The sequence below is a fragment of the Liolophura sinensis genome, chromosome 7, assembly GCF_032854445.1.
Source record: "Liolophura sinensis isolate JHLJ2023 chromosome 7, CUHK_Ljap_v2, whole genome shotgun sequence".
Lineage (NCBI taxonomy): Eukaryota > Metazoa > Mollusca > Polyplacophora > Chitonida > Chitonidae > Liolophura > Liolophura sinensis.
In genome coordinates this window covers 33729319-33748692 of record NC_088301.1, presented here as the reverse complement: position 1 = coordinate 33748692, position 19374 = coordinate 33729319, and the positions used below count along the sequence as shown (strand labels likewise).

At 36.8% G+C, this 19374-nt stretch overlaps 2 protein-coding genes across 3 annotated transcripts; one reads left to right on the top strand and one right to left on the bottom strand.

Annotated features, from left to right (window-relative positions):
* Nucleotides 1–556: 556 nt before the first annotated feature.
* LOC135470549 (uncharacterized) lies at nt 557–13647 on the bottom strand. 2 transcript variants are annotated; one of them, XM_064749560.1, is made up of 13 exons: nt 13515–13647; nt 12886–13068; nt 8674–8749; nt 7048–7156; nt 6222–6831; nt 5824–5937; nt 5069–5229; nt 4694–4795; nt 3460–3579; nt 2961–3056; nt 1778–2031; nt 1494–1576; nt 557–1346 (listed from the first exon to the last, which is right to left on the bottom strand). In XM_064749560.1, exons 2-13 carry the CDS (start codon nt 13051–13053, stop codon nt 1326–1328), a joined length of 1914 nt encoding a protein of 637 aa, XP_064605630.1. In that variant the 5' UTR covers nt 13054–13068; nt 13515–13647; the 3' UTR covers nt 557–1325. The 2 variants fall into 2 exon arrangements, with proteins under 2 accessions (XP_064605630.1, XP_064605631.1); XM_064749561.1 differs by having other exon boundaries at nt 1838–2031.
* Nucleotides 13648–17955: 4308 nt separating this feature from the next.
* Nucleotides 17956–18273, top strand: LOC135470861 (histone-lysine N-methyltransferase PRDM9-like). The gene has a single exon (XM_064749907.1). It carries the CDS (start codon nt 17956–17958, stop codon nt 18271–18273), a length of 318 nt encoding a protein of 105 aa, XP_064605977.1.
* Nucleotides 18274–19374: the final 1101 nt, after the last annotated feature.

The following is a 19374-nucleotide window of genomic DNA, read 5'->3' as shown; positions in this document are numbered from 1 at the left end:
CTTAATGAAAATAATACTATTTTAATACACAGCACTATGACAACCTTTAACATCTTTGATTTTCTCTCAAATCTTCTCTCAAAAAGAACTGTTGGCGATAGCAGGAAAAAATATGAGGGGAGGGGTGGGGGGTACTCAAAAATTTATACTATAAAAGTTCTATGTAAAACATACTCAAAGTGTGGCAACTGGAACAACATTGGCCACAAACATATAACACACTATAACTTGAAAAACGAATTTACAGCCAACAGAACCTGTTTAAAGAAGATTGCTTCAACAAATATTTACATCATGATATAAAAAACAGACAGTATAATTAACTGTTTGTTCCGAAAACCCAAAGCACTTTCTCAGCACTACAATTTAAAATATACTTTAATTATAAACTTGTAGACAAATGAACAATTTCTTGTCCAGTAAATCTGATCAATTCACTTCTTTTTCTAATCAACCATTTTTATACTACTTATTTTCGACAGGCCAACATACATGTCTATTTGAAAAGGGCACACCAATGTCTTATTCATTTAACAAGTTTTTACAAGTTTTATATTTCTTGAAACAAAGCCAAAAGCTGGAATCAATTCCTTGGAATTTGGAGAAACAAATTGTTAAAACTTACTTCTACCATGTACATATAACACTCACAGTTCACTTGCAAAAACCAGTTTACAACCTAAAATCTTGAGACCTTTTGAAATCCTGGGCTAATTATACTGAAAATGTTTATCTCTTCAACTGCCCAGCTCAAGACTTTCAAAGCAGTAATGCTTTTAGCTTAACACTCGCCAACACTTGCATAACAGATCTGGATTATCCAGCTCCTTTGTAATCCATGCAGAACACGTTCACATTTGGGGGAAAACACCAATCCCTGTAAAACATTTTTCTAACAACAGGTGAATATAAAACAGTTAGCTTGTTGTACAACATACTGAAACGCACATTATACAGGCATGGCAACAAAACTAGTGTCACTTTACATTAAAACATCAAAATGTCTAGAAATGGTTTCACAGGATTACAACATATGTGGAAGTCCACAAAAAGAACATGTTAGATGTAAGCATTCAAGATTTTGATAAGCTAGTGCAGCACTGGTTTTAGATTATGGAAAAATGTGCATTAATCTGACATAAATGTACAAATATATCGCTCATTACTGTGAATTATTTTTAGTAAAGTTTAAACTTCTTAAATATTTCTAAAAAATTTAATAACTAGTGAATATCCAAAACAATAAATAAAATTTGCACAGTACAGAACAGAAAACAAACATACTTTATAGCAAGCATAACATTCTTTGAGTTCCCTTGATCTGGTCAATTGTCCACAGTATTTCCCTGAAAAGACAGGGTTTATCAAAACATACATAATGTTTACATGACTTTTACAGTAGATTACTAATGCCAGTGTATCATACATCTTGATTAACAGTAGACTTTCTTTGTATGTTAATTGCAGGAATTCAAGTCTGATGGAAATCATACCTGATGAATGTTTGTAAGAACATCCTCCTTTGTATCTCCCTCTTTATTTGTCTGCAGTAATTCGCAGGGAACAACCTGAAATTCTGAAAAGAAAGTTTACGTTTAATGATATGTTTTCTTATCTATAAAGTTAACAGACATAACTTTGAAGCCTACCAAATAATTTGAAAAAAAATTGCTGGCCAAGGGATAGAGCTTCAGACAATTGTTTTGAAAATAATGCTAAGAAATAATGCTTGTGTACAAGTCTTTGACATTTACATTATTTACATGAAAACTAATACCTTGAATTATATCAGCATCTGACGTTATAGGTGTAACAGAAATGTCAGATAAATCCTCACTGAGCTCTGTTGATGTGGAAGAGGAAGAATTTGAATTCTCCAATGCTGCTATGGTTACCAATGTTGTCTTCTGGTCCTCATTCATATCATTCCACATCTGTGAAATGGTTTCAGCAAAAGTCGGACTTCGCATCTCTTCCTGATTCAAGTGATTTTCCAATGCACCAGACATTTGGCGGTAGAAGTAGAAGTAGCTGTTGAAGAAATAAAGATGTTGGAAATGCCTATACGGTAGCAGACATAGGGTAGATACTGACAATCTGGATATGATGGTGACCACTTCAAAGTAATTCACCTCTGCATCTTAGTATCCATGAAAACTTCAAACTGCAAATGTAAAGGAACTGGAGTACATTGGAAAATCAGCAATCATGTTACTATGGCGACTGTGGAAATGAACAAGTTTGTTGTGTAACACATCTTCACCTTATGTATCCACCAAAAATTAAAAGTTTACAAGGAAAACAATTTGACCCAATGCAGAAAATTATACCCATACAGTAGATAAAATGAAAATATCAATCAGGTAACTTGTCCTCATGTGGAAATGAACAAATGTGAGGTAAGTCCTTAGTGATTGCCTCTGTGTCTATGTAATCACCAAAAATTAATAGCACAGTATGGAAAACAATTGCAGATATAGCTTTAAACACTGATACAGATAGACAAAGAGACAAAATCGCCATAACACAACATAAAAAATATATGTGTAATGGATAAGTCCTGGTATTTTTTTAAACAATGTATCATTTTTTACTAAAATATTATATTACAGACACATTAATTTAATATTAGGCACAAAATTTAATATCAGATATTACAAAATTTTAAATTCAAAAGTAAGATCTTCATGTAACAGGTTCATGTAGAAAGAAACTGTCACCACTGGAAGTGGTCTATATAATCACCTCCGTTTCTGTTATTATAAGATGCAAGCTGGTAATAAAAGATTTTGCGAAAATTTATGTTTACATCCTAACAACCAAATACATACAAAAATTATGCTTAGGGAATTTTGCCTGGACATTAACCACTTGTTCTTAACCATTCCAGGAGTAAGAATGTTAACATTTATGTTTCATCTATACTCACACAAGCAACAAACAAGCATTCTTTAACTTACCCATCAAAATTGGAGCATTCACTGGTATCACTTGGTATAGATATAACATTCAGAGGCAACGGAGTAGGAAAGATATCATTTTCTTGGTCGTAAAGGCTGTAACAGATGACATGATGTCCTAAATTTTACCACTAGGAATACATTGGAAACATTCACTAAACAAATAGGTACAGCCAATACCCAAATATCACCACCTGGGGCAGAAACTTATTATCAGTAAAATATAGCACTACTGGTGAATATTCATCAGTGGTTATTTACTAACCAAGTCAATTTAATACAGGTAACTGTCAAGTTCAAGATTACATTCAACATCAAACACCAGTAGAGATCTTGTTTGTATCACCGTTTGCTATATGTGGTTCAGTTGTGAAATTTGTCTTTCAATAGTCGTTTTAGTTTGACTAATGGTGGTTTCTTGACAGTTTGAAATCAACCATTTTCTACTTGCGCAAGTTTAAAGGAAGACTTAAGTATGATATATGTAAGCTCAACTAACCTCTCTAACTGCTTGCGACACTTTGGTTTGTCTCCAATCCTTGTATATTTGGCTGGGGTCATCTCATTATCCGATGCTACCGGAAAGAGATTCCTTTTCTTGACATCAGCCTTTTTGGGTCTAATAATAGATTAATGCAGTATGCCACTCATTTTAGAAATTAGGACAAACATGAAGATATATTGTTGCACAAGCATACTCATTTTTAGTGAAATAATAACAAAATATTCAGATGGTGTGAAAACATACACTGGCTTATGATATTTCTCCTTCAATGGCTCTCATTTAAATACACTGACAAACACCTCAGAGACAAGAGATAGGAGACCTGTGTGACAAAGTATTGTAGAAGATACCTTTTGAATGAACATGGCTCTTGTAAATTATTACAATAAGAAAAGGGGGAAAAAAACATTTAGAACCTAAATTATCCCAACAACTGTTACTGGTCTTTACTTAAAACACTCTTACAAGTCTTAACCTTTATACTTGACAGGAAGCAGTATCATCATAACCTGTATGATATTATAGTTCGAATAAAAGTGTAGAATATTGTTGTCTAGACATTACACTACAGTGTATCAAGTTAAATGTGGTATTAAACCGCTATAGCTGCTGTATTAAACTGCACATGTACTTTGCAATGACTTAAAGCACATCTAGATTGAAATAATATTTAGCATGACTGTCTAATAAGAAAATGTTCCAAAAACTCAACGTGTTAATCTATCTTTTATATTAAAGCATCCAATGCTGCAGCAAATGGTTTGCTGTAATGCATTATTTCCAGATGCAAACTCATATTTTTTGTTGAACCTGTAACATTATTTTATCATTAATCAAACATATGTGTCACAATATCATATAATACAGAGCAAAAAGATAAATATATTCCTCAGCAGGGTTTATTTATTTATTTATTTATTTGATTGGTGTTTTACGCCGTATTCAAGAATATTTCACTTATACGACGGTGGCCAGCATTATGGTGGGTGGAAACCGGGCACAACCCGGGGGAAACCCACGACCATCCGCAGGTTGCCGCCAGGCTTTCCCACTTACGGCCGGAGAGGAAGCCAGCATGAGCTGGACTTGAACTCACAGCGACCGCATTGGTGAGAAGCTCCTGGGTCATTACGCTGTGCTAGCGCGCTAACCGACTGAGCCACTCAGTAGGGTTTACAAATGGCAAACAACTAATACAAAGAGGAGGATCAAGGGGAGTAACTCTTACCTATCTTGAAGCTCTTGCTCTGATGGACAACATGAGGCTTCCGCTCTGAGATCAGAACATGGTGTTAAATGCACGTCTCCCTGGTTTGGGTTTTTCAGGCCTCTAAAAATAAAACAGTTCTTTTTAAATATCTCTTGTATATTGTCATACACCATATTTCATATCAAAATGAATGTTATAATCTTAATTGGATTACTACAGCATATTGATTTGGTAAAGCTCAAGAACTGTGTTAAAATACTAGCCATTTAAGCTAAAATGCCTGTATAACGTATGCATTGACATGTACATGGACTGTAATAATAACTGAAAACATATTTTGTCAAGAAATAGTGGATTATTGATTTTCTAAGGCTCTAATATTTTACTACTCACAGAAAGCATTGTTCCTTCAGCCGTTCTGTCTCATCACCTAGTTCCATGGTTTCAATGGATTCAGTACACAAAAGACTGCTAGTGTCATCTCGTCCACCATCTACTACATCCTCAGATTTCAGAGTTGGAGTTGATGGCACTTCCATGAAGTTGTCCCCAAACTATTGTAATAATGAGTTGAAATGCATGAACCACATCATATGAAGCTACATTAGCTACAACAATAATAGTGGTAAATTTCCCCACATATTTCCAGAATTAAAAGAGGAAAATATTTGACGTAAACATCTGATCATCACCACACAAGAATTTTTGGATAGGACTTTGCTCAACAGAACAGACAAGTGTAGATTTAACCAAGAGATGTAGTTGTAAAGCATACCCCAACCAAATAAACACTCAGATTTACGCTACATTAAAATGTATCATTCAGAAAATTTCAAAATAATAGTTATTCATTTAGGTATCAGCTAAAAATGACCTTAAATTATGCACTTCAAAATACTGTTTACATGTACATGCCATCATATCTGTACACATAAGTAGCTGAGGTAATACAATCAAAACACTATCTACAATACTCATTTACTTGATGTATAATCTAGGTTTTAGCAGATGGTCCAAAAATACTTCCTTAATAATATTGTTATTTTCATTAATTTTTCAAATTTCAGCAATATTATTTTGAACACAATACAGAGAATTTAAAATTGTTAAAGTCTTTGTTATATCAAATCAATGAATTGTGAATCTACCTGAAAATGGAAAAGGGGCTCTTTTGGTATCGGTGTAACAGGAGAGCCTGGTAAGAGCTTTAACTTTGGAGAATTCAATGACATTGAGCTTGGGCTTCCAACATCAAAAGGCAACTATGGAACAAAATATATTCAAATATAAGAGCTGTATATGATTCAAAACCTACATCAGCCGTTTAATATATACCCTACTATTTGATATCCCATACTAATGTGTGAAATGATAATTCAACCTGTTCTCTGTGGTGATATATGTCTGTTAAATTATCAACAGGTCTTCTCATTATCAATTAACTTGAACAGGTTTTCTTTCTTCATTTTGAAACCCACATCAAATTTTCATGTTACACACTGGAACAACTGACAGTTTGAATAAAGCAAAGTAAACACAGTAATACCTTTCTAGTGACCTTGGAGGGTGTCAGGAAGGCTGGATGGTTGTGGATGGAAGATGTCATAGCTGCTGCATGCCATGGGCTACAATGGTTGATATTATCTGATTCAGGATCATTTTTGTTTGGAGTCATCTGAGGAAGAAACACCTCTGCTTTTTTGTCATCTAATCTAGCAAAATGTTGAGTTACTCTCTCTAAAAACGACATATCTGAATTGTCCGTGGCTGACAATGAGGAAGATGATGAATGGATACTGGGAGAACAGGGCATCTTGGAGATGGAAGCTGTATCCTGGCTACTGAAATAAGGTCCTGTTATTGCTCCTGGAGTTACAATTGCACTGGACTCATTCACAGTCATTCCAACGATTTGTTTGGTATCATAAAGGTGGTGGGTTCTTTCAGATTTTGATGGTGTGGCTCTCTGAAGACAGAGAGTTTTGCCACTAAGGTAGTAATATTGATCCCCTTGGAAAAGTGTACAGATGATCTTCTCTGGTTCAGATGGTGGTGGTAGTAGTGGTGGTGGTGATGGTGGCACTCTAGATTTACACTTGTACGGTGAGCAGCACTCACTCTGCCTCTTTTCTGCCTTCACTTTCTTGGACTTTGGTCTACAATTCATGCAAGATAATCAAACATAAAAAAATATATATCTGGTGCACAGGAACTGTAATAACATTAGCATCTGAAGTAAAAATCAAGATGTAATGCCATATGTGTTCCACCTACATGTACCTCCATTTATCTCAACTAGCAACAGATCAAATTTAATGTAATGATTCTGACTACTGCACATGAAAAAGTGAATGACAAATTACTGAACTTACATATGTTGGAGTGGTGGTTGACTTTTCATCACAAATTCATCTTTAATTTCCTGAAATGTACTTGGAGACATCTTTGAGGGAAGGATTAGACCATGATCTATTTGTTTTTCTGAAAATGAATGGTGCCCAATATTGAAATTGAATTTCAAAACTTACATTTATATAGGAATTTATATAAGCTTAGTAACAGTACATTTTTACATACATGTATGTCCCTTACAGGCAAGAAGTGTAAACCTCAGTGTGAGGTATAGATGAGGTGTACACCCCATCTATGTTTTCTGAGGTGTACTGTGCCTCAAGTACACTCAAGCCATATGCCTATACCTCAGATGTACCTCAGGAACTTTGAAAAAAATCAACACTCAGAAGATATACCCCAGCTACACTGTAATAGTTAAAAAAAAAATGATGTACCCCAGGTACAACTTAGAAACTTAGAGAGTTTTGGATTATAATTTAGTGGTCAATGATTACTGAATTATAATCCAAAAATCTCTCCAAAACTCTCAAACTTTCTAAGGTGTACCTGAGGTGCATCATTTAATTTTTTTTAACTTTTAAAAAATTTCAAAGGTCAATCACTACTAAATTATACTCCAAAACTCTCAAAGTTGCTGAGGTGTACCTGAGGTACATAACTTTCAGGTACACCTCAGCCTCTCTTTGCAAGTCTTAAAACAAGAGATCAGATTTAGACATTTTACTTCAGGCAAAATGTTGAGTGCAATTAATTAAAAATATTTTTATGCAAAATAAAAAATGTTTACGAAATAAATATAAGCCTTTGTTGCACCATATACTGACTTGCCCTTCAGTGTGCAAGTATTGACCAATCACAGAGCACAGAGGGGAAAACAACCCAACCATGCACTGATTGATGGTTCCTGAGAAATAATTTGTAACATGTTTGGGCACATGAACAGTTCTAAAGGGTATAGAAAAGGAATAGCACTAAATTTTGATCAAGCAGCTAGAAAGCCTGATGTAAGTGTATATCACTGTTGTTGTTCTAAGTCAGGTGAGATTCATAGATACTATAATCAGAATAAAAGTGAAAACAGTGTATATCCCCCTTGCCTATAAGTATCTACCTCAGCTATACCTCATCTGTACCTCAGATACACCTCAGGCATCATATTTTATACCTAATATTTACACGGTACACCTTCACTGAGGTGTACTACAGGTGTACTTGTTGTACTAATTTGCATAATTGGCAGTACCTCAGATACATCTTCACTACACCTCACATACACCTCAAGTATACCTTAGACACACCTCAGTTCAGATATGCTACACCCCAATGGTACACCTCAGATAAACCTCAAGTATACCTCTAGTAAACCTTCTAAGCCTAAAGGGTATGGGGAGTTGTACTGTTTAACAGAATGACATATATCACACAATATATACACACAAGAGTTTCAATATACAATGCAAGAAGATGATGGCTTCCAACATCAGGAGTGAACAATGTCAACTGTGTATGACAGTATCAGTGAAAGTCACAGACAGCCTTAGGATAAGCCGTAAAAGTCTGTATTAACGTGGACAAACACATAATACTGTTGTTTTCGTCTCTGCATTGCAAATATTTGTACAACACATACTTCTTAACCTAACCTTTCTCTTCCAATAAAGTGGTCAAAACATCTTCTAAGTAAAGAATATGGCATTCAGCTTCTTGCAGAATTACAGCCTGCAAAAGACACAAACATGAGAGAATGACGACATGGTACATTTCTATACACAAATATTTTGCAAAAAACTGTTCTTCTTTGGCTGTGAGTTATTATATATGTGAACACCAAATCTCATGGCAGATACTGGTTATACACCTTGATTTCATCACTATATAAAGGCAGAAGGTGCCAACGCAGCCAGTGAAAATAAAGACATCCCACATATATATTCCAAAATGATTTGACAATAGTCCATCCTCCAAAGATGGACCATGTAATTAAAATCACCAAATGAAAAGAGTAGCAAATGCACACAGAGAACACTTGTCCTTACAACTTCCATTACACCAGAGTAATATTACACTTCTGACAAACAATCTCAATGGAGGAAACACGCAACCATGCTTATGTTAACGAGAGATGATTCCTCGGTATATTATGTACAATCAGGGGCTAATCTGGGCTGATTTTAAATCCATCGAAATCACTTGAGGAAATCACTTGAGGCGTTTTTGATCCCAAAAGAGCAAGCAACTTTTTTTAAACCGGTGATTATAAAAGACGTATACATAACGTAAAGTTCTCACAAATGGGACTATCAAGCAGTTTTTGAAATTTTATGGAGCACACAATGATCACTCAAAAATGATTACAATAGTGAAGATCAGAGTGATCACGGGAATCGCTCGCCAGCGTTACAAAGGGTGATAACTCATGATGGCAAATAGGTCTAGATGAAATAGTGTTGCTTGAAATTTAATCTATATCTTTAAGTTGTCTCTAAAAAGAAATAATTTAAAGGGTCAAATCACCTAAATGAAGTAATGTTTGTAAATGTTGGGTAATGGTGTACAAAAATTTTAATAAACCTTCAGTTATTCACAATCAATGACTAGATATAGTTTTTGTAGTTTACTGAACAGGGATTTGAGGGGTAGCCTATTATATTATTTAAAATACACAGGGAAGATACTGAATATGGATAACATAAAGGCTGGTAAATGACTAAATTGCTCGATATGAAAACAAACAAAAAACATTTATTCAATTTTTGGTTAGTGTACTTAGCAAGATAAATACTATTAACCCCTGGGGCCGATTCCACAAAGACATTTCTGATTTCAAAATCAAAAAAAACTTGGTGGTATTTTATGTACCGAAAGTTGAAATTTGGAAACATTTGTATGAAGGGAACATTGATGAGGTGGACATTCCAATTTCAATTCCTAAAGCCTAAAAACAGGTTTTAAGACTGTAAATAAAATTTTGACTTAATGGCTTTGTGGAATCTGCCCCTTATTACACGTTCATGATCAGGTTTTTGTATAGATCATTTTTACACTACACTAGCAGTCATCAATTTACATATACATAAATTTTCGTAACCTAACAATTGCCAGCTTCCCCTGGGCAAAGTGAAAAGACATGTGGGCAAGCAAAATGTTCCTGATGGTTGCCCTCATGAGCAAGGAAAAATTCTTTTAACAACTCACCTCAATTGTCATTTTGTTTATTCTTCTGTCCATTGAAGACTGTGATCTCACAGGCATTGAGTACAGACTGCCATGTTAACAGCACATGCTACCAGACAAAGGAACTGGTATGTATTGTAATTCGTTATTGTGTTTGTAGCAGTCTAGGGACCACTTTCGCAAAACTTTGTAAGTCATATTCCTCGTAACTTTTTTCGTAAAAAACACTGTCCAGGTCACAGTGCCATAATGCGACATCATTTACAAGAAAAGTTACGATAAATTGATTTATGAAGTTTTGTGTGATATTTACATCAGTTAGTTTTGCCTGTATAACGTTCTTTGTGCCCAGGTTGCGCCCAGCTTATTGTTGACCACAGCATGAGTATGTCCACAGCTGAACTATTTGAACTCCTCAAATGGACCCCTCTAAGTCGAAAAAGCCATCACTCCACAAATCTCTCAGTGATTTCTACCAAGATTTTTAAATTGAAAGAGCCTCCTGAAAGACAACTTTTCTCTGCCAGTAAACAACATTTAAGACTACCTTTCCCAAATTCTGAATTGTATCAATCAAACCTTTCATTTTCTGGCCCAACTTTATGGAACTCTCTGCTTTTTAACATTCAAACTGCTTCAAATGTACCGACATTTATAAGGAAAATAGACAAACAGTCAGAACTATTAACTTGTTTAATTTTTTTTTCAGGGGGGGGGGGGGGGAGGTACTCACATACATGTATATGTCTGACTACTGTTTTATATGTTTCGTCCCAAATGCATGTACGACCTATTAACATATGTATGATTTTTTTTTTTCTACTGTTTTATATATTTATCCCAACTACTACTCTGCATTTACATGCACAACTGCTTTTTTTTTTCTTCCTCTTTTTTTAATGTTTATTTTAATTTATAGATAAGTTTGAGATGTGTGTTGATGTGTGGGCGAGAGGGACTCAGGGTAGATCAGCTGTTTGTTGATTGTTTATCAATTCTCTGTAAATAAAGTTTATCGATCAATCAACCATAGATACAAACACATTATTTTCCTGCTGATCTTCTGGACAATTCCATATGTAGGAGGGAAAAATCTTTGTCACAGGTGTTGTCAACCTCTTAAAAATGTGTTTACCAATCATGATTAAGCAAGGAGGATATCTGATGAAATGAAATGAAATTTATGTTGGCTAACATCCAATAATGCATTTAAAAGCATAATGTCTTTTGTATTTATTGTAATTGTTATATTTATTATGTATATTAAGTTCTCATAATACTTTGAAATTTCAATGTGATTGTGATGAAATATCCAGATATACTATGCATACTAACTCAATACTGTCATAAAGGCAAAATTCGATGGCAGGTATTGGTGCACTCAGTTACTGAATTGCATATGCAATGACACCCCAACAACCACTGCAGTGCCTGACGTATTTCCGCATACATGTTCATACCTGTTTGGCAAGGTGGGGAATACAGCGCCATATAAATGATCAACCTTTTTCCATTTTCTGGTAAGTTAGCTGTTTATCAGGTCAATCAATTTTAGAAAATCACTATCCTTTTGGGACGACTATCTCAACAAGTTAAGTTACAGCAATGGTAATTGATAATTCTGTAAAACTCCTTTCAGAAATCGTCACCAACTTTATACCCGAACCAAAAATGTTATTCTCGATTAACTGAGAATTGCAGTCCCAGCCTCTAGATTAGCCCCTGACTGTATAGTAAGTGTCTTCAAGACTAGATTTTGTTTCTTTTTGTGCACCTAATCTTGCCAAGCCATATTGATAATAAAACATATACAGCATATACCATTCAGTTTAATTTTGGCATCACATCACTGAAGGTTAAAAAATTGTACCCTCAGCATACTTTGATACTTAAATTAACAGAGAATGACATGCTCTGCATTTAACTAAACATAAAACACATTTGGGGAACTGATCTGAGATCACTACGAGTTCTTATGCTTAGTCAAAATTTCAAAAATTCTGAGCATTTTTCTGATGTATTTTTGGAATAAAAAAAGAGGAATTCCTCCAAAAAGAGGACAAATCTCATGCCTGTGGAAAGCAATATACCAAAGTTAATAATTAAACTTTTCACTTAAGTCTAAGATTGCTTTCCCAGTGATCACCTGGGTACTGCTTAACCACCTAAGCCTTTCTGAAAAGTACACAAAGGGGCACAAGAGTCCATTACCTTGAGCAGAATGGTGAGATGTTTTTCCGAATGCTCCATCTGTGGGGTTTGTAATGTCAGGGCAAGTTTTTTATTCTGCTACTAAATTTTTAGCTCCCAGTTTCCTCCCACAATCATGCTGGTCGCTGTCGTATAAGCGAAATATTCTTGAACGCGGACTAAAACACCAATCAAATAAAAAAATAAAATTTCTAGCTACCATTCCCTCTGCATCCTAATAAGACACCATTAGTGCTTCAATATGACAAAAAGCCAAAAGCAAAACAGTTCCAACTTGGTACCATTAGTAGTTAAGAGAACAAGACCATAGTGGACATATTCACTGACATTTATGTAAAACATACATGTAACAATTCAATTAGTTAACATCAAATTAACCTGACTGTACTTTACTTCTCACTTCATTTGCAACAGAACTTTATAGAGTCGGTCTGAAGTGTTACAAGACAGGGTGAGGACAGAAGTTTTACCTTTGACAGCTTTCTCTTATTAGACCTGCGTGATTCTGGAATAATCAGCTTGAGAGATTCATAGCAGCTTTGGACACTTGCTCTCCACTTAGCATCAGACTGTCGTCGACGCACTTTAGTGGGAACACTCCTGCTCTTGAGCTTTGGATAATGTCTGGACGAACTCATCTATAACAAGTTTCTCTGAAAGAAGTAATGCAACTATTCAAGTAACTGTAGGTATGATAATTACTTTGCATTTGCCAATGCTATATATTGTATTAAAATTGTTACACAGAAAGGACTAGGCAATATAAAGGAAAAAGTGACACAATTAACATTCCAAAATTGATTCAGTCATTGTAAATGAGACTGTAAAAAGCTATAAACATGTAACGATATATTTCGGCAGACACTGTGATAATCCTGTATAGAATAGGCCTGAACAAATTTAGCATCTTTCAATGAGTACAAAATGATTTCCCAAACTAGACAAGAATTTTTCGCCTGCCAAGGAACATCTAGCCATTTCCGTTTTTGCAGGCCTACTTCAGAGTACAGTAGTTCCCACAAAATGTTTTTGAACATAACGATCGTCACTTAGCAACTGGTAAACTTGACACAAATGAAAATTTCCTGTTAAATCTTACCCTCCCTTGCGAACATAACTTCCTGCTGCGCAAACTGAATCAAGTTTTCTCGGGAAAGGTAATCTTAAAAATGTTAACCGGCGTCTGGTGTCAGAAGTTATACCATTATGTAAAATGTTCCTTGTCAGTACTGCTGCCCAAAAACAAGGCCACGGTATCTCCGCGCGCGTGCGAAGTTCCCGTGACGTCATGAATTTGGAGAATAACTTTCTCCTCTGCAGATAACATGATGTACGCCTACTTTGGATTGATATTCCGTGCTCAGAGATCTGTTTCAGTTGTCACCTTGACCTAAAATTATCGTACAACAAAACATGCGCACTAGATGTCGGTTAATGTTTTGAAACTCCAATCAAGGGGCCACAAAACCTTTCATAGAGCCTGGCTGCACTAAAAGGGGGGATGATGGAGTGGGGCGCTGGGTCATAGACCTGTATTGCGTAGAATTGTCAAGCTGAACATTTGCTTGATTTAAAGTAAAACGTAATTTCCCATTGCCATGGTATTAGCATAGGCCAAAAATTGTCGTACCGGTACATAATATGCTATAGGCCTATGATTGGATGATAGTAAAAATAAAATGTATATGGCACTAACTTCGTCTTACAAGTTTAACGTAACTATGTGTGCATTGCATTTTTAGCTCATATGCTTAATAGGATTATAAATATAGCGGTATATGATTCGATATAATAAGTTTAACGTAACTGTGTACATTACATTTTTAGCGTATATGCTTAATTGGATTATAAGTATAGCGGTATATGATTCGGTAAATCGTTTTCATTTGTACTCCTTTTCCCCGCCTGTTTGGTCCATGTACAATAAATTAAGTAAGTCTATAGCTCGGGCAGATTCCACAAAGCCCAATGACTTAAGTATCAGGGTATATGATTAGCTAATTTGCTGTTTATTTTGTACTCAGTCCCACGTCTGTTGTTTATGGCACGATGCGAGTACCGGTACAATAAATTCAGTGAATTTTATCTGAGGCAGATACCACAATTAAATCTATTTCTGGCTAAATCCTAGTAACGATGCTTAGTTTTTGGTACCAGTTGGCAGTTGAAACTGAAAATTTTTATTTCTAGGCCCCCAAAAGTAAGGTATAAAACCGTAGGCCCATTTCAAATCGGAAATGGCTTTGTGGAATCGGCAAATAGATCTACCATCGAAGGCCTTTGTTTGAGCAGAATGTGTGATAGGCCTACGTAGCCACTTTTTCGGCTTAGGCCTAGCACGAGTAATGTCTTGTGAATGATATATATTAGTCCCAGGTCTTGCCGGTATCAGTTTTTTGTTTTGCCGAATTTGCGTGAAATAGGACCTAAGGGTGATCGATCCTGTATAGTTATAAGCATAAAATTTATTAAACCAGAATGGAAAAAAAACCTTTGCTTCGAGCCTCCAGTGAGTTTGATAAATTTGATACGATACATAGGGTCAATAGTTGGAGATTGTGTTTTTACCATAAATATAAAATCGAAAAGAATGCAAAATTAAGTTTTCTTGTTGCTTTGTTTATTCCAGCGCATGCAATGTGACGTCTGTCATTCGTAACGAGGCCAAAACACCAGGGGATAAAATATTCGCCACACTAAAGAGTTCACCTTCAGGACTGCCTCTTAAGCTTAGACAAATTTGGCTGGAATTCTGACATTATCCATTCAGTTAAAACTGAGTAGCACATGATTGCTTTCGAATAGTTTACGGGCATGATTGTCAGCATAAAAAGTCCTCGAGAAATCATGGGGAAGATCACTGACCATGAGTCGGACGACACGGTAAGGGAATACAGAATCGAGTCTGATTGGCTGCTGTGAAAGATAGGCTAGTCCAGGTTATGTCTAGCCTGATCTGAATTTTAGGTATTGGTAGGCCATCGTTATGGTACATTTATTTTAGCGTCACCAAGTTTGTTGGGTTTAACCCATGGAATCATATCTCCACTCTCAACCACTCAACGTCGATTCTGTATCAACAAAATGTGAAACTGATAAAGGAATCTCCAAAGTATGTTTGCACTCAATGCAGACGACAAAGTCATGTGCGCTAGCTAAACAAGGTAGGTCAACGTATATGAAATATCATATCATAGCTTTTAACTAGCTGGTTGATATCCATTGTTATTAGTTCTGAGTTACCTTTGTGGGACAAAATAAAAACACCAGAGTTGATGGACTCGAACACCTTTAAATTAATTAAGATCTAAGGACAGACCTTAAAGAAAGAAAAAGGGGGGACACTTAATGCAACAGCAGACATGTATTCCCACTTTAGCCCAGATGATTCAGTGCTTTAGTCTCGGTTAGGTTGGGATGATCGACACTCCCACACTCGTAGAAAACTTTCTGATGAGTACTTTTGCTTTATGAAAAAGTATATATGCGGAGGTTTTTAGTGTAGTACTATTTTGTTATATATTTTTGGTATGCATCTTGAAGTATAAACACTTGGCGTCCCTGTTATGATAAAACCATTGTACACGTAGGCCTGTTGCTTTAACCGGGTAACCATAAGCTTCCAAATATATATTAAGGAACACAATGTTTCATTTTATTATCATACATTGTATATGCTTAGTACACAAGCACTCCATCAATCCTAGGTTATGTACAGGCCAATGTGGCTAATGGACATCCTGGCTACAGCTGTCCCCATAAGTCAGGCATGCTGTGACTAGAGATTCGCTCCTCGAAGTGGTTTTTATGATATACTGGGATTATCTTCACTATTTGTATTCGCACAATGATGTTTAAGGCTACTGAAAAACTTTCGGATGAAATCACTTAGTGGAATTCGTCCTTAGACGATCGTAAATAATTTGCATGAGGTATTAGTGTAATGAATAATATAAAACATAATATTACATAGGCTACATGATCTACAGCTTATGTTTTTATGTTAACTTATGAATCTATGTTGTCAATAATTGTTTACATGCGTGAAATAAGGTAATAAATACCCGACCTGAAACATAATATTTCTTGACAGTTAAAGAATGTTTTGAATTTACACTTTGATATAGACGTAGGCCCTACTATAGGTGTTCTAGTCTGCCATTGATAGGGACTACCACGTACATATATGTACATGAAGGCCTATATATGCCATTCTCAATAAACTTGCAAATGCGTATACTATGCTTACATTTACTGAAGTTTTCCTTTTACTTTCTGAATCTCAAATCTGAAACCTTGATCTAAAAGGACCTTGATCAATTTCGCCACCATATTCTTGATTTGAAAAGGAGTGCTGTGAGAAAAGCAGTGCTGAGAAAATCGGTGTTTCGGCATCCAGTCATTGTTGACAAATCATGTGTAGCTCTCTTTAACCGCATCCACAAAGTGTGTTATAAATGGGATTCAGTTAAGAAAAAGGGCATCTTTCAAATCCTGTTTCAGTGTTAGTTGACACATTTTCAGTATATCCCATATCAGTGACGGATCCAGAGGCGCCTCTGTCGTGGGATAAGAGAGATGGGGAGAGGGGGACGGAGATGTCTAGCGAGGCGTATATCACACAGGAGGTGGGAGCAGACATAGCACTTTTAATTTTTTCAACATCGCCTCCTGGCCACTTACCTCTGAACAGAAAGCTTCTAGAGTACATGCAAAAATTTTATTTCTCAAAAGCATTTAAATGAAGCTTTTACTTGCTACCTGCATGTATATAGAGTCTTTTTAACGTTATCTCAGTTTACGTTTAATGGTAAAGTCTCCAAATCGGAGCACAAGAATCCGAATGTAAGAAATAATATGTATTACAGAATTTAGTATAATGAACGTGAAAATGTATTTTAAGATTTACATTGAAGAATCCTTGCGCTCGCATTAAAAGAGCACCAGACACAATTACCATTTTGTTTTCCGTGACAACTTTATTCCTGTAACCGATTATTCTCTTGTCCCATTTAGCTACGTCCTGTAAATAAAAAGTTATTCTTACCCAAAGTCTGTAACATGATACTAGAATCTCTTCAAGATCCAAAAGGCTGACCGATTGACCAGTAAGATATATTACTTGTTTCATTTGATGCGATAGTAGTTATATATGTGCGTTTCGTGTCGCATTGGGGAGGCGGGATTGGGGAAGTGGGAGTGAGAGAGTGAGCTACTCTACTCGACTAAACTATACTATAGTATAGTATAGTATAGGGTTATGTAAGGGGTTAGGTAACGGGTTTATGTGACGGGTTTTTTCCGTCACGTCATGCATTTATGTAAGTGTGAGTGGACCAATCAGCGAGCGAGAACGGGATTATGTAAGTGGTTAGGTAACGGGTTGTGTAAGTATTGAAGTGTGGAACGGATTAATTAGCGTGAGCGGATGGTGATGTGAGTGGTTAGGTCACGGGTGTTATCGCGTGCCTAGGATAAAAAGACGGTCGCAGCAGCAGTAGCAGACCACATCGCCTGGATATCACCTTGAGAGGACAACCATGGAGAGCGATGCGGGAACAAAAAAAGCAGGCGGAGATGGAGAGACGCAGAAGAAAAAGAAGACGACGACGTTGACCTGTGCGACGTGTAGGCGAGGGTTTACCCGGCGGGATAGCTGGCGGCGACACCAGCAAACACAGCAAAATGGTGCACGTCAGGGGACGATATCCAAGGCTGGGGAGGGAGATGAGAATAAAGGAAAAAAGAGGCGGACGAGGCCGTTCACCTGCCAGCTGTGTGCCAGGGACTTTACCCGGCGGGATAACTGGCTGCGGCACCAGCGAACGCACCCCCGCCCTCACCCCACCGTACCCTGAGACCTGACGAACGACAGCCTGATGAGAGAGAGAGCCGGCTCGCCTGCCCGACCTGTGGTCGGGTGTTTTCTCGCCAGGGCAAACACCGCAAACAAACAGCGTGTGTGGCATTGTGAAGACTGTCAGAAGTCTTTGTACCGATTGTGGGACTGGCGTGTCCATCAACGCCGGGAACACGGCAAGGTAAGCTCACCGTACTCACAGCTGTCGGTCTTTTTTTTTTTTTTTGCCGGGGAACTTTATTTATTTTGAAGAAGAGCCCTACAGCGCCATCTATGATGTCCAATAATTATTGTTCCATTCAAATTTACATAGAAGGGCACCAAATCCAGAGAATATGACCACAGAAACGTGTTAGGCAACATATGGGGAAAAAACATAAGCTGATAACTTGGAGGCATACGGTTATGTAGCACTCGCTGTGCCACTGCGAAAGCAGTTCACCCGTGAATCTCAAGTATCGAAAAATGGACCATTCATAGTACGAAGAAGCTACAAACGAATTCCCGAACTGTAGGCCCGACAAGCTCGCAAGCATGCCCCAGAGTTCGGCGGAATACCCGAGCGCTATCGTCCCTTACCACTGCCAAAACTCTAATTTGTTTACTGTTTTTTTTTAAAATGATTACCTGTTTCATTGACCTCAATGGTGATGTCCCCAAGTAAAATGAACAAAACAGACCAAGTTTAACACAGCCTATAAAATCTACAAACCCATTTTTCACACTTTCCGACATTGAAAGTGTCGCAACACGCCGTTTACACTTGTGGGCTTAGATGAGCCACACAGCGCCATCTATGATGCCCAATAATTATTATTTTATTCCATTCTACATAAAAAGACACCAAATCCAGACTATATGGCCACAGAAACGTGTAAGGCAACATATAGGTGAAAAAATAAGCTGATAACTTGAAGGCACACGGTTTATGTACACTCGCTGTGTCCCTGCACAAGCAGCTCACCGTTAATCTCAAGTATCGAAAAATGGACCATTCATAGTACGAAGAAGCGACGACGAACTATTGCCGAACTGTAGGCCCGACATTCATGTCCCAGAGTTCGGCGAAATACCCGAGAGCTATCATCCCTTACTACTG

Coding starts and splice junctions, on each gene's coding strand:
- LOC135470861 (XM_064749907.1), top strand. CDS start 17,956: ATGGAGAGCGATGCGGGAACAAAAAAAGCAGGCGGAGATGGAGAGACG.
- LOC135470549 (XM_064749560.1), bottom strand. CDS start 13,053: ATGAGTTCGTCCAGACATTATCCAAAGCTCAAGAGCAGGAGTGTTCCC. Junction 6,832..7,047: donor CAACCACCACTCCAACATAT/GTAAGTTCAGTA, acceptor CATGAATTGTAG/ACCAAAGTCCAAGAAAGTGA. Junction 2,032..2,960: donor GAATGCTCCAATTTTGATGG/GTAAGTTAAAGA, acceptor TTTCTTCAACAG/CTACTTCTACTTCTACCGCC.